The 20,875-nt window shown below is 54.9% G+C and overlaps 1 protein-coding gene across 1 annotated transcript in view; it reads left to right on the plus strand.

Annotated features, from left to right (window-relative positions):
* LOC139230192 (collagen alpha-1(XI) chain-like) overlaps positions 1-303 on the plus strand; it is a 202,843-nt gene extending 202,540 nt beyond the window's left edge. The window contains exon 6 of the mRNA XM_070862033.1: positions 105-303. Coding sequence (XP_070718134.1) covers positions 105-303 — 199 coding nt within the window. The remainder of the gene's footprint in view (positions 1-104) is intronic.
* The last annotated feature ends 20,572 nt before the right edge of the window (positions 304-20,875 follow it).

Below are 20,875 nucleotides of genomic sequence, written 5' to 3' on the forward strand. Positions count from 1 at the left end.
GTGTGTCTGTTTCTATGTCTGTATGTGTGTGTGTCTGTTTCTATGTCTGTTACCCTGTGTTTTACTCTCACTGACCCACCTTGTGTTCTCTCTCTCATTGACAGGTGGCATCGACTGGCTATCAGCGTGCAGAAGAAGAAAATCACCATGATTGTTGACTGCAAAAAGACAGTGACCAAGCCCCTGCCCCGGAGTAACCGACCCATCATCGACACCAAGGGAATCGTGGTGTTCGGAACAAGGATCCTGGACGAAGAAGTCTTTGAGGTACAACCTGATTTCTTTCCATTGCTCTTTTCATGACTACCGCACATCCCAAAGCACTTTAGAGCCAATGAAGTACATTTGTGAAGTGTAGTCACTGTTGTAATGTGGCAAATGTGGCAGCCAATCTGCGCACAGCAAGCTCCCACAAACATCAGTGTGATAATGACCAGATAATCTGTTTTTTAGTGATATCGATTGAGGGATAAATATTGGCACTGGAAACCGGTGAGAACTCCCCTGCTCTTCGAATAGTGTCCGTGAGATCTTTTATGTCCAACTGAGAGTTTAAAGTCTTATCCAAAAGACAGCACCTCCGACATTGCTGCGCTCCCTCACTACTGCACTGCAGTGTCAGCCTGCATTATCTGCTCAAGTCCTTGCCGCAAAGTAGTCCTCCAGGCTTTCTTTCCCAGTTCATTAGTATGTGAAATTCTCATCCTTGTTCTAATCCACCCAGGCCATGCCCCACCCTAGCACCTTAACCTTCTCCAGCCCCACAACTCTCTGACATCTCCGCACACTTCTAATTTTGAACAATTCTAAACTCCCAGGGCAGGTACAGCACGGGTTAGATACAGAGTAAAGCTCCCTCTACACTGTCCCATCAAATAACTCCCAGGGCAGGTACAGCACGGGTTAGATACAGAGTAAAGCTCCATCTACACTGTCCCATCAAACACTCCCAGGGCAGGTACAGCACGGGTTAGATACAGAATAAAGCTCCCTCTACACTGTCCCATCAAACACTCCCAGGGCATCGCCAGTTTGTTTAAAAAACAGATTATCTGGGTCATTATCACATTGCTGTTTGTGGGAACTCTGTGTGCAAATTGGCTGCTGCTTTTCTCACATTACAACAGTGACTACACTCCAAAAGTATTTCATTCGCCGTAAGGTGTTTTGAGATGTCCGGTGGTTGTGAAAGGCGCTATCTAAATCCAAATCTTTCTTTTTAAAGAAACAGAACTCTGGGTGGGGGGAGGGCTGCGGGAAGGGAAGGGGCGGGGCACCAGCTTCCTGGCAGCAGCCGCAGGGTGGGTGTAATGTTGCTGTCGGTCGCACTCTCTCACCCGAGCTTTGCATGAAAACATGGAAGTGCTTGTACCATGGCAGGGGTAGATAGTGGGGAGGGGTTAGTGGGGAGGGGGAGGGGATAGTGGGGAGGGGTAGTGGGGAGGGGGAGGGTAAGGGGGTAGTGGGGACTGGGGAGGGGTTAGTGGGGAGAGGTAGTGGGGAGGGGTAGTGGTTGAGGAATGGTTAGTGGGGAGGGGTAGTGGGGAGGGGTAGTGAGTGGGGAATGGTTAGTGGGGAGGGGGTAGTGGGGAGGGGGAGGGGTAGTTAGTGGGGAACTGTTAGTGGGGAGGGGGTAGTGGGGAGGGGGATGGGGAGGGGTTAGTGGGGAGTGGGGAGGAGGGAGGGGGGAGTGGGGAGGAGGGAGGGGGGAATGGGGAGGGGGAGGGGGAGGAGGGATGGGGAGGGGGGAGTGGGAGGGAGGGGGGAAGTGGGGAGGGGGAGGGGGGAGTGGGGAGGAGGGAGGGGGGAGTGGGAAGGGGGAGGGGAGGGAGGAGGGAGAGAGGGATGGGGAGGGGGAGGGGGGAGTGGGGAGGGGGAGGGGGGGGGGAGGGAGGGAGGGGGTGGGAGTGGGGAGTGGGGAGGAGGGTGGGCGGGCTAGGGGGGGGGGAGTGGGGGGGGGGGGGGAGGGGGGGGGATGGAGGGATAGTGGGGAGAGATGGGGGTGGGGAGTTGGAGGGGAGGGGGGCCTTGGGAGGGCCTGTCCCCTTAGTTTGACTCAGTGCTGTACTCGGAGGTGCAGTTACCCACTCGACTACCAGGGAGCCTCAAGGGCTTGCTGTTGAATTACCGGAGGCCCTTGGTTCCGTCTGACGGCCGCTGCTAACCATCTCGTTGTCTCTTTCTCTCCCTCAGGGTGACATCCAGCAGCTGTTGATTGCCTCCGACCCCCAGGCCGCCTACGACTATTGTCAGCACTACAGTCCGGACTGCGACATTCCACTCCCGGACTACCCCCAGAGTCAGGAACCCAGCGCCAAGGAGTATGTAAGTGTGCCTGAGTGCCTTGCCCCGCCTCCTGCGTGGTGTGGATCCCCGCAGCCATTGCTATCGGGGGCTGACCGGGGGAGGGAACGGCGGCGACAGCAGTGTAGGCGGTCATGTCACTGGACCGGTAACCTGGTGACCTGAGTTCACATCCCGCTGCGGCTTTGAAAGAACACAAAATAAAATCTGGCAACAGAAGTGAGCATGGAACCAGGAAAAACCCACACTGGGTCACTCGGAAACCTGACGTCCTTACCTGCTTGGGCCTTGAGTGCCACGCTGAAGTGACCGGAGAAGAAGGCAGCTCACCACAACCATGCCCCTCCTCAGGGCAACTCGGGATGGGCAATAGATGCCGGCCTGGCCAGCAACGTTGTGAGAATTAAATATAGGCCCAGACTTCACCCCCCTGCCTTGCCCTGAGCGAGGATCCCTGAGGGAGACCGACCTCTATTGGGATTGTGGCCCTCAGTGAATGACAAGCGAGGTGTGAGACCCCAGCCCCCAGGGGCTGAGAGCAGCGCGCACTGGGTCTGATTTCTGGAAACTTCAGCGCAGGGATGGAGGCTCACAAACGGTGGAGAGCAGCAGTTCCCAGGTCGGCCACTGGGGGAGCTGTTTTCCCTAGTCGCCAGGAAACCAGAAGGCCGGAGGTGAGGTCTAAGGCTCGACCTGGAAAAGGCCGAGGTGGCGATTTCTTTGTGCTAATTGGCTGGTGACGTGGGCCACTGCAGGGAGCAGCGCGTGCTTCTGCAGGAGGGCGAGGTCTGCGAAGCCAGGTCGCTGATCGCAGTGCGGGCAGGTACAGCAGGAGGGGCGAAGGAGCGGCAAGAGTCCATAGAGGGAAGTGACCGGGGCCCAGGAGAGGTGTGAGTCTGGGGCCCAGAAGAGCCGAGGGCCCAGGGGCAGCACGGGCCCAGCCCACACTGCGATATGTGTGCACACTCGGTCCGTGCAGCAGAACTGGTCTCCAGTCGTCTTGGTTAACCCTTGCCACTGGACCAAGACCGAGCTCTGTCAGGCCCGTGTGGTGGCTGGTGTACAACGGCCACCACACGTTAAACAAATCCACGCACAGGCATCTTTCACCCTTCAACATGTAGTTCAGGGTCCTTCATTGAAACACCTGTGAACTCATCCCTTTTTGGCGTGGAAGCAAGTCATCCTCGATACGAGGGACAGCCTATGCTGATGATGGTCCCACTGTCTGCCAGCCAGGCGGTTACGTTAATTGAGAACGCACCCCCCCAAGTTTTGCTGACTTTTTAACCGGCCATCTTGGGCGCCACTAACACCGGTCGAATTATGAACCGTCGTTCGACGCCTGCCAACCAGGGCCCTTTATATTGACGCTGTGCCATCCCAGCTTGCCATTGGCCGAGCCCGGGCAACGCTAAATGCCGCTATTGAAGAGGGGGAGATTTCATTGGGTGTTTGATCCGCCATTGGGACCCACGATTCTGGATGTGACTTAATAACAAGCTAATTACTCGCACGTGTCCTTCCAGCTCCCCAGCTGCCGTTCATCTCTACACCAGTCGGTTTAGCTCCCCTGTTTCGCCATCAAACCATCGCCCCCCCTCCACCCCGGCCCTGCTTCTTGTTTCTATAGTAACCGGGGCAGCAATTTTAACCCACACACCCGTTGGATAACCCAAGGGTCGGGTGCAGTGTTGGGGGTCGCACCCCGGCCCGATCTTACTCTCCATCAGGAGTCAATATTGGACGGGGTGTAAATGCAGTGATCTCCCCTCCCCCGGCCCCGCACAGTCCCCTGGGGTTTCCCGAGTCACCACACTCAGCCCGTGACCGCCCCGCCCTCCCGACTGGAGGGGAAAACAACCAGGTGACGGGTGAAGTCCCTTCTTTTCCCCACTGCTTTTTTTTGAGGGCGGCGGAGAGTGAGAGAGAGAGAGTGAGGGGAGGGGGGGGGGAGGGGGAGGGGGAGGGAGAGGGAGTAGACGGGGAGGGAGACTGGGGGAGGGAGATGGAGAGGATGAGAAGGGGGAGAAGGGGGAGGGAGAGGGGGTAGACAGGAGGGAGACTGGGGGGGGAGATGGAGAGGGGGAGAAGGGTGAGGGAGAGGGGGTAGACAGGAGGGAGACTGGGGGGGGGGAGAGGGGGAGAAGGGGAGGGAGAGGGGGTAGACAGGAGGGAGACTGGGGGGGAGATGGAGAGGGGGAGGAGGGGGGAGGAGGGGGAGGGAGGGGGGTAGACAGGATGGAGACTGGGGGGGAGATGGAGAGGGGGAGAAGGGGGAGAGAGAGGGATTAGACAGGAGGGAGACTGGAGGGGGAGATGGAGAGGGGGAGGAGGGGGAGGGAGAGGGGGTAAACAGGAGGGAGACTGGGGAGGGAGATGGAGAGGGGGAGAAGGGGGAGGGAGAGGGGGTAGACAGGAGGGAGACTGGGGAGGGAGATGAAGAGGGGAGAAGGGGGAGGGAGAGGGGGTAGACAGGAGGGAGACTGGGGGGGGGGGGAGAGGGGGAGAAGGGGAGGGAGAGGGGGTAGACAGGAGGGAGACTGGCGGGGGGGAGATGGAAAGGGGGAGGAGGGGGGAGGAGGGGGAGGGAGGGAGGGTAGACAGGAGGGAGACTGGGGGGAGATGGAGAGGGGGAGAAGGGGGAGAGAGAGGGGGTAGACAGGAGGGAGACTGGAGGGGGAGGAGGGGGGAGAAGGGGGAGGGAGAGCGGGTAGACAGGAGGGAGTCTGGGGGAGGGAGATGGAAAGGGGGAGGATGGGGGAGAAGGGGGAGGGAGAGGGGGTAGACAGGAGGGAGACTGGGAGGGGGAGAGGGGGAGAAGGGGAGGGAGGTAGGGGGGGTAGACAGGAGGGAGACTGGGGGGGAGATGGAGATGGAGAGGGGGAGAAGGGGAGGGAGAGGGGGTAGACAGGAGGGAGACTGGGGGGGGAGATGGAGAGGGGGAGGAGGGGGGAGAAGGGGGAGGGAGAGCGGGTAGACAGGAGGGAGTCTGGGGAAGGGGGAGGATGGGGGAGAAGGGGGAGGGAGAGGGGGTAGACGGGGAGGGAGACTGGGGGCAGGGTGGGGGGATATGTTGAGACTGGGAAGGAAAGGAAGAGAAGGGGGTGTAGGAAAGGGGGAGAGAGGGAGCAGAACCAGAGAGAAAGATATATTTTCCCCTTCACCCCCCAGGCCCAGGCTTCTCCCGGCCTGGTCTACCCCACTGAGGTATTTGAGGGAGGCTCCACCTTTTGCTGTTGTAACGAATCTTGTCTCCGCCTCTTGACCGGGTAGTTGGACGCGGCTTCCCGGCCTCCGATCGTGAGGTACCCCTGGCCCCCAGCACACTGCCCAAAACAACGGACCAGGGAGGGGGTGGGGGAGGGGCAGTTGAGGGCCCCCTGTGCCCCCGTTCCTCTCCTCCCGCCCCTTCCCCCCCGCCCCCCTCCGCGCGCAATCGTCAGATGTGGATTTTTACGGTAACACTTTTTGTTCAGAGTATTAAATCAGGATGTAACACAACTCTATGGCCAGTCTGTGATTACACGCGGCAAATTAAGAGATTCCTCCCCCAGGGGTTTTTGTTCATGTTGCTCCCTGTGAGATCACTGCCCACTCTCCACGCGATCGCCAGGAACCCGTGGAAGGGATGATGCCCATCCTGTGCAGGGATGACCTTTGCCAAGCTGACTCCATTCTGAGCCAAGGCCTCCGCTTCTCCTGAATCAGACGGTGCACTTCCACCTCCATCAACTGGAATTAACATCCGTAACCAGGTCTATCCAGGACAACCCAACCACAGCTGAGCTTCTGTTCAGTGCAAATGTCCCGTTACCAGGGGTCAGTTCCTGAAGCGTCAGAGGCCCACTCCATTTAGCCTTTTGTGCTTGGGCCCAGCTCCCAGCCCGGTTCAGCTGGAGCCCCTCCCCAATGGTACAGTTCCTTCCTATCCCAATACTGGTGCCAGTGCCTCATGAAATGGAACCTCTCTTTCTCACACCACTCCTTCAGCCCTGTGTTGACCTCCCTAATAAGAACATAAGAACTAGGAGCAGGAGTAGGCCATTTGGCCCCTCGAGCCTGCTCCGCCATTCAATGGCTGATCTGATCATGGGCTCAGCTCCACTTCCCTGCCCGCTCCCTGTAACCCTTGACTCCCTCATAGTTCAAAAATCTGTCTATCTCCACGTTAAATATATTCACTGACCCAGCCTCCACTTCTCGGGCAGAGGAAACGTTACAAGGACACCCTCAAAGCCTCCCTGATAAAGTGCAACATCCCCACTGACACCTGGGAGTCCCTGGCCCAAGACCGCCCTAAATGGAGGAAGTGCATCCGGGAGGGTGCTGACCACCTCGAGTCTCATCGCCGAGAGCATGCAGAAATCAAGCGCATGCAGCGGAAGGAGCGTGCGGCAAACCAGACTCTCCACCCACCCTTTCCTTCAACCACTGTCTGTCCCACCTGTGACAGAGACTGTAATTCCCATATTGGACTGTTCAGTCATTTTAGAGCTCACGTTTAGAGTGGCAGCAAGTCTCCCTCGATTTTGAGGGACTGCCTATGAATGAATGAATGGGGTAGAGAATACCAAAGATTCACGGCCCTCTGAGAGAAGAAATTCCTCCTCATCTCTATTTCAAATGGGCCACCCCTTATTCTGAAACTATGTCCCCTTGTTCCAGATTCCCTCACGAGGGGAAACCTCCTACCCTGTCAAGCCCCCTCAGAATCTTATAGCTTCAGTAAGATAATAATAATCTGCTTATCCCTGCATCAATGTGCACGTGGCTCGGGTAATACTCCAGAGACGCGAACCCGTGAGTTCCTGTTTTGTAATTGACTGGACCATCCCCTTCCCTCTCCAATATCCCTTCAAGCCAGCTTGAGATGTCCCTCACACCCTGACATCATCCTGTGTGGGACTTTCAATCCTGCTTACAAAGGATGCGATCCATCCCCTCACTAATGAATCCCAGGACTCTATGCCCATGATGACCTCACTCAGTGGAGCCAACAGCGATTCTTTTGTATTTTTTTTTTAAAAGACATTTAAAACTAAATCCTTATTACCCGACATGAACAGAAATGTGTGACAATCTCTTAATTCCTGCTTTAACAGTCTCTGCTGTGTTTATGTTTTGCTTCCTGTCTCTGCCTTTCTCGCTCGTACCCGTAGTACTATGATGAAGATTACGAGTACTATGCCTATTACGATGAGTTTCAGACACAGGCTCCGCCCACCATGGGGGCGACTGAGGCAGCTGATCCGGGGCAGGTAAAGAGAGGAGGGTGGTGGATCCATCATGTGCCAGTGTCTGTCCAAGGTGTTGTGTGTCCACGGTGTTGTCTGTCCACGGTGTTGTGTGTCCAGAGTTCTCTACTGTCGTCAGCTGCTGGCATCGCTGCTTACCATCATCAATTGCTTCCATGTTTTAAAAAGTCTGTTTCGAGCACTGGGTCTTGATATTCATAGGACTGGCGGTGGAGGAGGGGGGCGTTGAGGGGAGGGAGGGGAAGTGGGAGGAAAGAGAATTAGAAAAGGATATAGACACAGAGAAGGTGAGAGAGAGAAGCTGAGACACCGAGAGATAGACAGAGAGTGAGTGTGAGAGAGATCTGGAAATTGAGACAGACAGACAGTGAGAGAGGTGTAATGTATTTGCTTCATGGGTTCTTTGCTTAAGAATTCACAGCAACACATTGCTATTAAGAACGAGTTGGTTTATTAACAAAGGTTTAACAATCGCACTACACATTACCAGTCACCAATAAATCCAATAGGGAATTCAGGAGAAACTTCTTTACCCAGAGAGTGGTGAGAAAGTGGAACTTGCTCCCCATGGAATAGTGGTGGTAAATCACATAGTTACATTTAAAGTGAAGCTAGCTATGTACATGAGGGAGAAAGGACTAGATGGATATATTGATGGGGTGAGATGTAGAGGGATGGGGAGGAGGCACGTGTGGAGCATCAACACCGGCACAGACCTGTTGGGCTGAATGGCCTGTTTCTGTGCTGTAAATAGTTTGTAATGTAGGGCATGACGTCTGGATTGATTGAAGGGCAAAGATGCTTTGCAATCAAAATGGTCTTATTAGTGTCCAGGCCTGGTGCTCACCCAGATCAGCGGACCATGGGATTCCCTCACGTGCCATTGGCCGCCATTTGTCTCATCATTTCATGTCATGTCATGTCATTGGTTGTGTCCATTCTTTCTCTTCTCTTTCATGTCTTCCTCCATCCCATCTTTCATCACCATTCTCCAGAAAGCGAAAGCCAACGGACAGAAGCAGGCGGCCAGCAGCGGCACGGGGAAACCAAAGGCCAAGCCGTCCAAGGCCAGCACGGCCCCTAAAAAAAAGGCACCCCCCCCGAAGCCTGCCTCCGCCAAGTTGCCCGCGGCCAAGGTGGCCAAGCCCAGACCCGCTGCAGCCAAAGCCTCCACCAAAACCGTCCAGCCGAAGACCCGATTGACCGGGTTCCAACAGGTAGAACCACAACCATCGAGAGGGCCATTATCCAGATCTTTCCTCCTGGACGCGACGGAAAGATTCGGGATAATCCTTTCACCTCTCCTCCTTTTCATCCTCTCGTTCACTCACTCCTTCTCTCCGCCTCCATTTTCACCGCCTTGCTCCGGCGATCCATTATCTCCGCGATAATGTTTCCTCATCCTCATGGCACCGCTTCTCTTACTTGTTTGTTGTCTGGCAGTCAACCTTCTCCTTCCTTGTTCCCCCGAGGCGCTTAAACTCACTAACGCAACCTTCTCCCATTCCGGCCCGGTGTAGGATCTGACAGACCCCGCTCTCTACGAAGAAGAGATTGCATTTGAGACATACACGGACGGGCAGGACTATACCGACGTGACAGTCACAAAGGATCTTCCTGAAGTCATCAACGGTGATGTGACGCAGGTAATGCGACTGCCCGCACCAGGCATCTTCTCACCGCCATCTCGGAGGTGCAGCAGGAACGAGCAAAGCAAACCAGACTGAACTGGGCCAGGGAGGCCGCGGGGTGCGGTGGGGTGAAGGGAACAAGCAATGTTTGATTCTTCCCTTGTCCCGGGTGGTTTGATGGGAAGACAAACACTTGACGACAGGTTACATGTCGATCACCAATCACTGCAGTCCCCTCTAGTCATCGTCTACTACAGGTAACCAGTCACCAATTTGCTGGCAGGTCAATACCGGGGCTAAAAGCGGTTATAAGAACAGATTCCATAGACAAGGCTTATATTCCCTCGAGTATAGAAGAGTAAGGGGTGATCCAACTGAGGCACTTAAGATGGCTAAAGTATTTGATAGGGTTTCTTCTGGTGGGGGGATTACAGAACAAGGGGGCATAACCTTAAAGTTTGAGCCAGGCCGTTGAGGGCTGATGACAGGAAGCACTTCTTCAAATCTGGAATCTGGAACTCTCTCCCCCAAAAAGCTGCTGAGGCCAGGGGTCAATTGAAAACCTCAAAGCTGAGATAGATAGATTTTTGTTGGGTAAAGGTATCAAGGCTTACGGAACAAAGGAGGGTAGCTGGAGTTAAGATGGAGTCAACCATGATCTAATTGAATGGTGGAACAGGCTCGACGGGCTGAACGGCCTCCTCCTGTGGTCCTAGGATTTTCCTCCCGAGCTCAAGTCCCATAATGCACCTGTTGTGGAGGATGGTGTGGCCAATTTACCAAGATTGGCCAACAGGCTTCTTTCAAGGTGGCCAATCCCATGCAAAGCATGGTGGGTAACCAAAATGTTGGGCAGTTAACAGCCAAGGGGGCCATGGGCTTCCGCGACTCCACAACTGTAATGTATTTGCTTCATGGGTTCTTTGCTTAAGAATTCACAGCAACACATTGCTATTAAGAACGAGTTGATTTATTAACAAAGCTTTAACAATCACACTGCACATTACCAGTTCATCCACTAGGCTCACAACCACCTGCCTCATCGTGGATCCCCCGAACCCAACTGGCTGGGGTTTTATTGAGTCTTGTGAACATCACGTGACTGGCTAAGCCGCTCCCAACTCAACAGCTCTACAAACCTGTGAGCATCCTCACACGTGCATATGTTACAGTCGGTAACCAAAATGTTGGGCAGTAAACAGCCAAGGGGGAAGCCCGTGATCGGCACCAGCACCAATTATTCACCAATTGTTGGGATAGTGTTTTTTTAACTGAACCCATAGGATTCCTGGACTCCACAGCAATTATTTTGAAAACTTTGATTAGAGAGAAGCTATTTCTCTCCAGTCCCGTTCCTTCTCCCAACAACTGGACGAGTGAAGAAGACTCAATCGTCGAGGACAGCCTGATTCATTGGAGCTGAGCAGGAAAGAGAACAGGAGGAGGCTATTCGGCCCCTCGAGCCTGTTCTGCCATTCAGTCAGGTCCCGACTGATCTGCAGCTCAAGTCCATTTACCCATCTTTGCTCCTTACCTCTCGATACCCTTACTTACCCCTTTACCCAACAAAAATCGATTGACCTCAAACTTCAATCAACTTTTTGCGGGGGTTGGTGGGAGAATTCCAGATTCCCATGTCGGTGAATTTCTTCATGGTCAGGACTTTTCAAGAGAGCCTATCAAGAAATCCTGCAATGGCAGCCCATCATGTCCTGACCGTTAAAGCCAGCAGTCGGCAGAGTACAGGTGCTGGATGTGGAATTTCCTGAGGTCCCAGTATGTCCACACTGTAAGGACTATTGTATTGTTAACGCTGGTTAAGTTCAGTTTGGTTTGGTTTGCTCGAGTTGTTCCAGTGACTGCCCCTCTCTGCCCCACCCCACCCTCACCAACAAATTCGGCTTGTTTCTGAAATTCGACACAACTTCAATCGATGAATAATTTCAGTTTACTTATGCTCCTTTGAGTAGAGGATGGCTGCAGCTGGACGATGGAACATTTTGCCATTTTAGGCCCCTGCTGCTGAAATTAACCACTCCTGGAGAGATAGGCAGATATAACACAAATTAGACTTGGGGCAAAGTTCTCTGCACCAGCAGTGTGCCCTATCCCATCTCAGAACACTGCCTACTGCACAGTCCACTTCCCATACTCATTGTCCATGCGTGTCTCTGATTGATATGACCATTTGTGTCCAATTTCAAACTGTGGACATGAGCCCAATAATATTTCGGGAGTATCTACATGCAGGAGAGAGAGAGAGAGAGAAGATAGCTGAATCATAATGGTTGGGTGGCATCAAAGTCTAAGTCCCACTGCAAAATCTAAGCAACTGCAGGTTGTTATAGTTATCTGGAGGTAGGAGGCTCCCGGGCCTATAGGTAAGCGGTAGTGACTGCAGGTTGCCATAGTTACCTAGAGGGAGGAGTCATCAAATTTGCTTGTTGTAAGCATCTGAATTAAACTGACCATTGTCTGGGTGACATCTGATGGCCATCCCAGCACTGTGTAGATGGGCCTGTGGTGGAACAGTTGAGCAGGCAGCTTGCTTGTCCTTCTGTCCAATTTGCTATTACATTAGGCGGCCAGCTCAATGAGACTAGCAGACAGGGTGAGCCTTCTCTTCTCTCCTCGGTTTCCATGACAACAGTGCGTGACCTCGTGTACCGGTGGCTAATCTGCTTCGGGCCTCCTCCTTGCTTCTTGTGCCATGAGCTTGCAACTGCCGTGCACTTCTTCAGAGCTTGGTGGGGCTGGTGGGTGCTGGGCGGGGGTGGGAGTGGGGTTAGACGGGTACGGGGGGGGCAGGGGGGGTGGGGGTCAGACTGCACGATACAGAATGGACCAGCCCACCAGCTGATGAGGGCGAGAGGTGGAGCTCGCTTCCTCAACCCGCAAGGGCCGGAGAAGGTTACTCGAGCGGCTTTATTCAGGAAGCTGTGCAGGAAAAGTGAACAGGCTGGCCATTCCAGGACTGGGAAACCTTGGCCTTTTCGAAAGCTTCTGTTTTAACAACGAGCGAGGCTCAATAGCCGCTGCGCTGATCCTAAAAGCGGTGGGCCGGTTGATTCTGGTACGGCAGTCTGATCCTGACAATGCCCAGCGGTCAGGCGAGGGTATGAAGACAGACTCCAGTACACTGGCTTCTTTCCAATGGTGTTTTATCTGAAAGGCTCCAGGTATGAAATGGGATTTTCCAACATTTGCTCTTTTCGGGAATGAATACTCACCATCTGTGTCAGTCAACCATTCAGCACCGGGTGAGATAACCAACAGTGACACTAAGCATGGAGACCCTCCCCATTGATGGTCAGGAAGAGTCTGAGGAACACTCTACAGTTCCCCTGCCCAGCCTCCGCATGTCAGGCACAGCACGAGTAAATCTCCCTCTACACTGTCCCATCAAACACTCCCAGGGCAGGTACAGCACGGGTTAGATACAGAGTAAATCTCCCTCTACACTGTCCCATCAAACACTCCCAGGGCAGGTACAGCACGGGTTAGATACAAAGTAAAGCTCCCTGTACACTGTCCCATCAAACACTCCCAGGGCAGGTACAGCACGGGTTAGATACAGAGTAAATCTCCCTCTACACTGTCCCATCAAACACTCCCAGGGCAGGTACAGCACGGGTTAGATACAGAGTAAAGCTCCCTGTACACTGTCCCATCAAACACTCCCAGGGCAGGTACAGCACGGGTTAGATAGAGTAAAGCTCCCTCTACACTGTCCCATCAAACACTCCCAGGGCAGGTGCAGCACGGGTTAGATACAGAGTAAAGCTCCCTCTACACTGTCCCATCAAACACTCCCAGGGCAGGTGCAGCACGGGTTAGATACAGAGTAAAGCTGACCTGTGCTGTACCTGCCCCCTGCCTCTCGTTCATTGCAACGTTCCCAATGAGGGTGTTGCGATGAAAGAATGAATGAAGGTTCTGACCACTGTCCATGGTGTTGGATTCGAGAGAGAAGAACGATGTTAAAAATCCCATGGGAGCTCTTTCAATAACTCAATGTGCTCTTTCCAAGATAAAGAACTGCTATTCCTCTTTGTACCGAGCCTGAAAGGGATGAAATGTCAAGGGATGGATGGGCCTGTCTACCTGCAGTGTCAATGGTACACGTGTGTGCCTGCCCCCTCAGTCACTGCCCACACAGTATCTGAGTTTCCTTGGCCTGATTGCGGCCCTGATGGCTGAGAGGCCACGCGTCTGCCTCTGAGCGAGACGGAGCAGGAAGACCCAGGTCTGATCCCCGGTCCGTGCTGAATCAGCTGACCTCGGTTAGAATAATGGAAGCGGTGCTACAATTAGCCTCAGCACCGCTGGCTGAAGGGGAGAGGGAGTGAAAAAAAACAATTTACTCCCGGCCGTGAAGGGTAGGGCGCACCCGGCTGTGAGGCCCTCCCTGGTCGAATAGCCCGCCGACACTCGCTGTCAGAAGTCGCGCGCGGAGAATGATCACTTGGATTGAGGGGTCCCCCGTGGGGGCGCCAATGCCCCAAGAGACGATGGAGAGAGGAGCAAATTGGGAAGAAGGCACAAATGCCAACGTGTCTCGCAGGGGTATTTTGCCCTCCGAGTGATTGAGGGTGAGTGAGGCCTGGGTTTGGGCTGAGGCCTCCTGAGTCCCCTGAGCAGCAGCAGCAGCACATGTCTCCATCGGCGGAGTCTTTGGACGGTAATGGGCGTGATGGTCTGTGTTTTAATTACTTTTGCTTCCTTCGCCCGGACGTATTGAGAGGACGTGCGGGATCGGTCCCGGGAACACAGAGACGACCAGCGGTGCTCAGCCCCCAGTGCCTGTCGCACCAGCCACCCTCCCCACAGTTCACTGGCTCTGCCCCACAAACCTTTACACAGAGCCCTGGTTACACCACACTCGGAGCATCGCACACCGGGGCTGGTCTGCGCCTCGTGCAAACGACACAGAGGCCACAGGACAGGCTGCCCAAGTAACGATGCCAGCACTGAGCGGTTACACCCGTCAGGAAAGGTTGAACAGGCTGAGACGCTTCCCTCGAGAAAGGTGGGGGCTGAGGGCTCACCTGTTCTAGCGGGGTTTGAAATTAGGAAGAGGTGTGACAGGGCGGACAGGGTAAGGAAGATGTCTCGACTTCGGCGGGTGTAAGAACAGCCAGGAGAGAGGAGGCCTGGCCAGCCTGGGGGTATAGTGGGCTCAGAGCTGACCCCCTCAACCAATGATGATCCATATGTGAGCAGCGAATATTCACGGGCACGGCACAGTGTACAGGGATGTCATAATATACAGACAAGCCAAGGGGTGGGACACTCTGGCTGAGAGAGATATATATATATATATAATGCACCCAATTTACTCAGAGGGGCTGCCGCACCATCCTGACTTGGAAATATATCGGCCGTTCCTTCATTGTCTGAGATCTCCCTGCCTAACAGCACTGTGGGAGCACCTTCACCACACGGACTGCAGCAGTTCAAGAAGGTGGCTCACCACCACCTTCTCAAGGGCAATTCGGGATGGGCAATAAATGCCGGCCTTGGCCGCTTTCTCCCACAGACCATGTCTAAAGTGGTGTCTCAGTACTGTCCTGTGGTTGTGGGTCGGGCAGGATGTAAAGCTCACTGCTTGCGCCAGGAGCTAGTGATTGGCAGCATGATCATGGCAAAGTATCTCTTTGGCAAACCCCTCCCGGCCGCACCATGTCGAGTGTCAAGAGTCTCATCTTCTGCCTGTTTTGGCTGTGACCAGGACTGCTGCAGGTAGGACCCGGGTTTGGCCAGAAGATACCGAGCCGTGATCATCGGCCCCAGGGCACGATGCCCGGTGCAGATTGCTTCACTAACCTAACAGCTTCTCTCGCTTCTCTTTCACCACTCCTCGGCAGCAAGAGGAGGAAGAGGCGATCATTGCCCCGTCCAAGGGAGACCCGGGGCTCCCCGAGGAGCATTTTGCAGGAGAAGACGTTAGCCCGGGTGACCCCGGTTATGATTACGACTACGTTTATAAGGACTATTACGAGGAGCCCTCGCCCACGGAGATCGGTCCGGGACTTCCCGTTGAGACCGAGGTGTACACGGAAGGAGTAAGTGCCCAGGGGGCAACCCTGAACACAGCCCCTCACCTCTCAATGTTTAACTGGAACCCTGTCCTTTCCCCCTTCCCTGTGTGTCGTTGGCTGCATCTGCACCAGTTTTGTCCTCCTCCACGTCATCTCCTGGTCTCTGGACACGTGTCTCCAAAGTCCCTTTTTGTCCCCTTTGTCCATGTGTGTCTTCTCCTCCCTCGTGGTGTCAACCTCTGCTCCTCTACTACAATGTGGTCGTCTCCTCATGTTTTCTAAATGTCTCTGTTGAGTCTATGGCGCTCTCTCCTTCATCCACTCTCTGATATTAATGCTGCACGTCCTGATGCTTTCCTCACCATCTGTGTGATGTCATCTCCTGCCGTGATGTCATCTCCTGCTGTGATGTCATCTGCTGCAGTGATGTCGTCATCTGCTGTGATGTCATCTGCTGCAGTGATGTCATCTCCTGCTGAAGTGATGTCAACTCCTGCTGAAGTGATGTCATCTCCTGTTGCAGTGATGTCATCTGCTGAAGTGATGTCAACTCCTGCTGAAGTGATGTCATCTCCTGCTCAAGTGATGTCATCTCCTGTTGCAGTGATGTCATCTCCTGCTGCAGTGATGTCAACTCCTGCTGAAGTGATGTCATCTGCTGTTGCACTGATGTCGTCATCTCCCGCAGTGATGTCGTCATCTCCCACAGCGATGTCATCTCCTGCTGCAGTGATGTCATCTCCTGTTTAGTCATGCCTTTGTTCAGTTCCTGCTAATCTGTGATGTCATTTCCTGTTTGTTGATAGCACCTCTTTATTGATGTCATGTCTAGCTCTCTGATGCTGTGTGTCAATGTGTGTGATGTTATCTCCCATTCACTGATGCCATCGTGAACTTTCTAATGCTGCCTGTCAATCCATGTGATGTTATCCATTTAGTGATGCCATCTTGCTATTAATGATGTAATGTCCTATTGTGTATGATGTCACCGGCTGTTGGATGCCATCATGCAGTTTCTTGCTCAATGATGTCATCTGACATTTAGTGAAGCCCGTCCATTTCCCACGACATCATTTGCCCGGCAATGCCATCTCCAGTAATGATGTCACTTGCATTGCCCGCACTATGCTTTCCCTGCCGGCAACGACAGAAATCTAGCAACGTCCAGCCACCGACATTCTGAAGGTGTCCGGCGGAGTGGAGGGAGGGATTGGGATCATCAGGCATTGTTTATGGGGCAGGTAAGTTACTGAAGAGTAACAGAATACACCAGAGAAAGGAATGGCCCATAACAACATCAAAGAGAATACAGCAAGGGTCGTTCCACGCCAATCCCGTTCCGTGTCCGTTCAGTGAATATCAGTCTCATTCCAATACCACGCCAACACTTGCCAATTTCTACCCTCTGCATTGCCAGTCCAACCTGGCATTTGAATTTGACACCTTCAAGATGGGTGCGCATGAGCCGTTTGCCCAGAAAGGACCACCCTGCCAGCGTGGTGTGTGACCTGCGCAGGGGCCCACAGGCTGTGGCGAGTTACCAGGATTCAGACAACATCTGACCTTTCAGCCTGCAGGAGGCTGTGGCGTTTGAGATGGCAACCTGATCTGTTATGTGACAAAGTGTTTTGCTCTTCCAGGTGGCCTTGAGCGGATTGAAGGGAGAGAAAGGGGAGCCTGCAGTTGTTGAGCCTGTGAGTACCCCAATACCGTCTGTCCCCAATCCCCTCAGTCCCCAATCCCCTCAGTCCCCAATCCCCTCAGTCCCTCAATCCCCTCAGTCCCCAATCCCCTCAGTCCCCAATCCCCTCAGTCCCTCAATCCCCTCAGTCCCTCAATCCCCTCAGTCCCTCAATCCCCTCACTACCCCAATCCCCTCAGTCCCTCAATCCCCTCAGTCCCCAATCCCCTCAGTCCCCAATCCCCTCACTACCCCAATCCCCTCAGTCCCTCAATCCCCTCAGTCCCCAATCCCCTCAGTCCCCAATCCCCTCAGTCCCTCAATCCCCTCAGTCCCCAATCCCCTCAGTCCCCAATCCCCTCAGTCCCCAATCCCCTCAGTCCCTCAATCCCCTCAGTCCCCAATCCCCTCAGTCCCCAATCCCCTCAGTCCCTCAATCCCCTCAGTCCCCAATCCCCTCAGTCCCCAATCCCCTCAGTCCCCAATCCCCTCACTACCCCAATACCGTCTGTCCCCAATCCCCTCAGTCCCCCAATCCCCTCAGTCCCTCAATCCCCTCAGTCCCTCAATCCCCTCAGTCCCCCAATCCCCTCAGTCCCTCAATCCCCTCAGTCCCCCAATCCCCTCAGTCCCTCAATCCCCTCAGTCCCCCAATCCCCTCAGTCCCTCAATCCCCTCAGTCCCCAATCCCCTCAGTCCCTCAATCCCCTCAGTCCCCCAATCCCCTCAGTCCCTCAATCCCCTCAGTCCCCAATACCCTCACTACCCCAATCCCCTCAGTCCCCAATCCCCTCAGTCCCCAATCCCCTCAGTCCCCAATCCCCTCAGTCCCTCAATCCCCTCAGTCCCTCAATCCCCTCAGTCCCCAATCCCCTCAGTCCCCAATCCCCTCACTACCCCAATCCCCTCAGTCCCTCAATCCCCTCAGTCCCCAATCCCCTCAGTCCCTCAATCCCCTCAGTCCCCAATCCCCTCAGTCCCCAATCCCCTCAGTCCCTCAATCCCCTCAGTCCCTCAATCCCCTCAGTCCCTCAATCCCCTCAGTCCCCAATCCCCTCAGTCCCCAATCCCCTCAGTCCCTCAATCCCCTCAGTCCCCAATCCCCTCAGTCCCCAATACCGTCTGTCCCCAATCCCCTCAGTCCCTCAATCCCCTCAGTCCCCAATCCCCTCAGTCCCTCAATCCCCTCAGTCTCCAATCCCCTCAGTCCCCAATCCCCTCAGTCCCCAATCCCCTCAGTCCCCAATCCCCTCAGTCCCTCAATCCCCTCAGTCCCCAATCCCCTCACTACCCCAATCCCCTCAGTCCCTCAATCCCCTCAGTCCCCAATCCCCTCAGTCCCCAATCCCCTCAGTCCCTCAATCCCCTCAGTCCCTCAATCCCCTCAGTCCCTCAATCCCCTCAGTCCCCAATCCCCTCAGTCCCCAATCCCCTCAGTCCCCAATCCCCTCAGTCCCCAATCCCCTCAGTCCCTCAATCCCCTCAGTCCCTCAATCCCCTCAGTCCCCAATCCCCTCAGTCCCCAATCCCCTCAGTCCCTCAATCCCCTCAGTCCCCAATCCCCTCAGTCCCCAATACCGTCTGTCCCCAATCCCCTCAGTCCCTCAATCCCCTCAGTCCCCAATCCCCTCAGTCCCTCAATCCCCTCAGTCTCCAATCCCCTCAGTCCCCAATCCCCTCAGTCCCCAATCCCCTCAGTCCCTCAATCCCCTCAGTCCCCAATCCCCTCAGTCCCTCAATCCCCTCAGTCCCCAATCCCCTCAGTCCCTCAATCCCTTCAGTCCCCAATCCCCTCAGTCTCTCAATCCCCTCAGTCCCCAATTCCCTCAGTCCCTCAATCCCCTCAGTCCCTCAATCCCCTCAGTCCCCAATCACCTCAGTCCCTCAATCCCCTCAGTCCCTCAATCCCCTCAGTCCCTCAATCCCCTCAGTCCCCAATCCCCTCAGTCCCTCAATCCCCTCACTACCCCAATCCCCTCAGTCCCCAATCCCCTCACTACCCCAATCCCCTCAGTCCCTCATCCCCTCAGTTCCCAATCCCCTCAGTCCCCAATCCCCTCAGTCCCTCAATCCCATCCATCCCCAATCCCCTCAGTCCCATATCCCCTCAATCCCCTCACTACCCCAATTGCCTCAGTCCCCAATCCCCAGTCCCTCAATCCCCTCAGTCCCCAATCCCCTCAGTCCTCAATCCCCTCAGTCCCCAATCCCCTCAGTCCCTCAATCCCCTCAGTCCCCAATCCCCTCAGTCCTCAATCCCCTCATTCCCTCAATCCCCTCAGTCCTCAATCTCCTCAGTCCTCCAATCCCCTCAGTCCCCAATCCCCTCAGTCCCTCAATCCCCAATCCCCTCAGTCCCTCAATCCCCTCAGTCCCCAATCACCTCAGTCCCCAATCCCCTCAGTCCCTCAATCCCCTCACTACCTCAATGCCCTCAGTCCCTCAATCCCCTCACTACCTCAATCCCCTCAGTCCCTCAATCCCCTCACTACCCCAATCCTGTCTGTCCCCAATCCCCTCAGTCCCTCAATCCCCTCAGTAGCCAATCACCTCAGTCCCCAATCCCCTCAGTCCCTCAATCCCCTCACTACCTCAATCCCCTCAGTCCCTCAATCCCCTCGCTACCTCAATCTCCAATCCCCTCAGTCCACAATCCCCTCAGACCCTCAATCCCCTCAGTCCCCAATCCCCTCAGTCCCTCAATCTCCTCACTACCCCAAACCTCTCAGTCCCCAATCCCCTCAGTCCCTCAATCCCCTCAATACCCCAATCCCCTCAGTCCCCAATCCCCTCACTACCCCAATTCCCTCAGTCCCCAATCCCCTCAGTACCCCAATCCCCTCAGTCCCTCAATCCCATGACTACCCCAATCCCCTCACTACCCCAATCCCATCCGTCCCCAATCCCCTCCATCCCCATCCACTCAGTCCCTCATCCCCTCAGTCCCCAATCCCCTCACTACCCCAATCCCCTCAGTCCTCAATCCCCTCAGTCCCTCAATCCCCTCACTACCCCAATCCCCTCAGTCCCCAATCCCCTCAGTCCCTCAATCCCTCAGTTCCCAATCCCCTCAGTTCCAAATCTCCTCTCTACCCCAATACCCTCACTACCCCAATCCCCTCAGTCCCCAATCCCCTCAGTCCCTCAATCCCCAATCCCCTCATTACCCCAAACCCCTCAGTCCCTCAATCCCCAATCCCCTCACTACCCCAATCCCCTCAGTCCCCAATCCTCTCAGTCCCTCAATCCCCAATCGGCTCACTACCACAGTACCCTCAGTCCCCAATCGCCTCAGTCCCTCAATCCGCTCACTACCTCAATCCCCAATCCCCTCAGTCCCCAATCCCCTTAGTCCCCAATCCTCTCAATCCCCTCACTACCCCAATCCCCTCAGTCCCCAATCCCCTCAGTCCCCAATCCTCTCAGTCCCTCAATCCCCAATCGGCTCACTACCACAGTACCCTCACTACCCCAATCTCCTCAGTCCCCAATCCCCTCAGTCCCTCAATCCCCAATCCCCTCAATCCCCTCAGTCCCCAATCACCTCAGTCCCCAATCGCCTCAGTCCCTCAATCCGCTCACTACCTCAATCCCCAATCCCCTCAGTCCCCAATCCCCTCAATCCCCTCACTACCCCAATCCCCTCAGTCCCCAATCCCCTCAGTCCCCAATCCCCTCAGTCCCCAATCCCCTCACTACCTCAATCCCCTCAGTCCCCAATCCCCTCAGTCCCCAATCCCCTCAGTCCCCAATCCCCTCAGTCCCTCAGTCCCCTCAGTCCCCAATCCCCTCAGTCCCCAATCCCCTCAGTCCCCAATCCCCTCAGTCCCCAATCCCCTCAGTCCCTCAATCCCCTCAGTCCCCAATCCCCTCAGTCCCTCAATCCCCTCAGTCCCCAATCCCCTCAGTCCCTCAATCCCCTCACTACCCCAATCCCCTCAGTGCCCAATCCCCTCACTA

Source organism: Pristiophorus japonicus, chromosome 19 (genome assembly GCF_044704955.1).
Source record: "Pristiophorus japonicus isolate sPriJap1 chromosome 19, sPriJap1.hap1, whole genome shotgun sequence".
In the NCBI taxonomy this organism is placed as follows: domain Eukaryota; kingdom Metazoa; phylum Chordata; class Chondrichthyes; family Pristiophoridae; genus Pristiophorus; species Pristiophorus japonicus.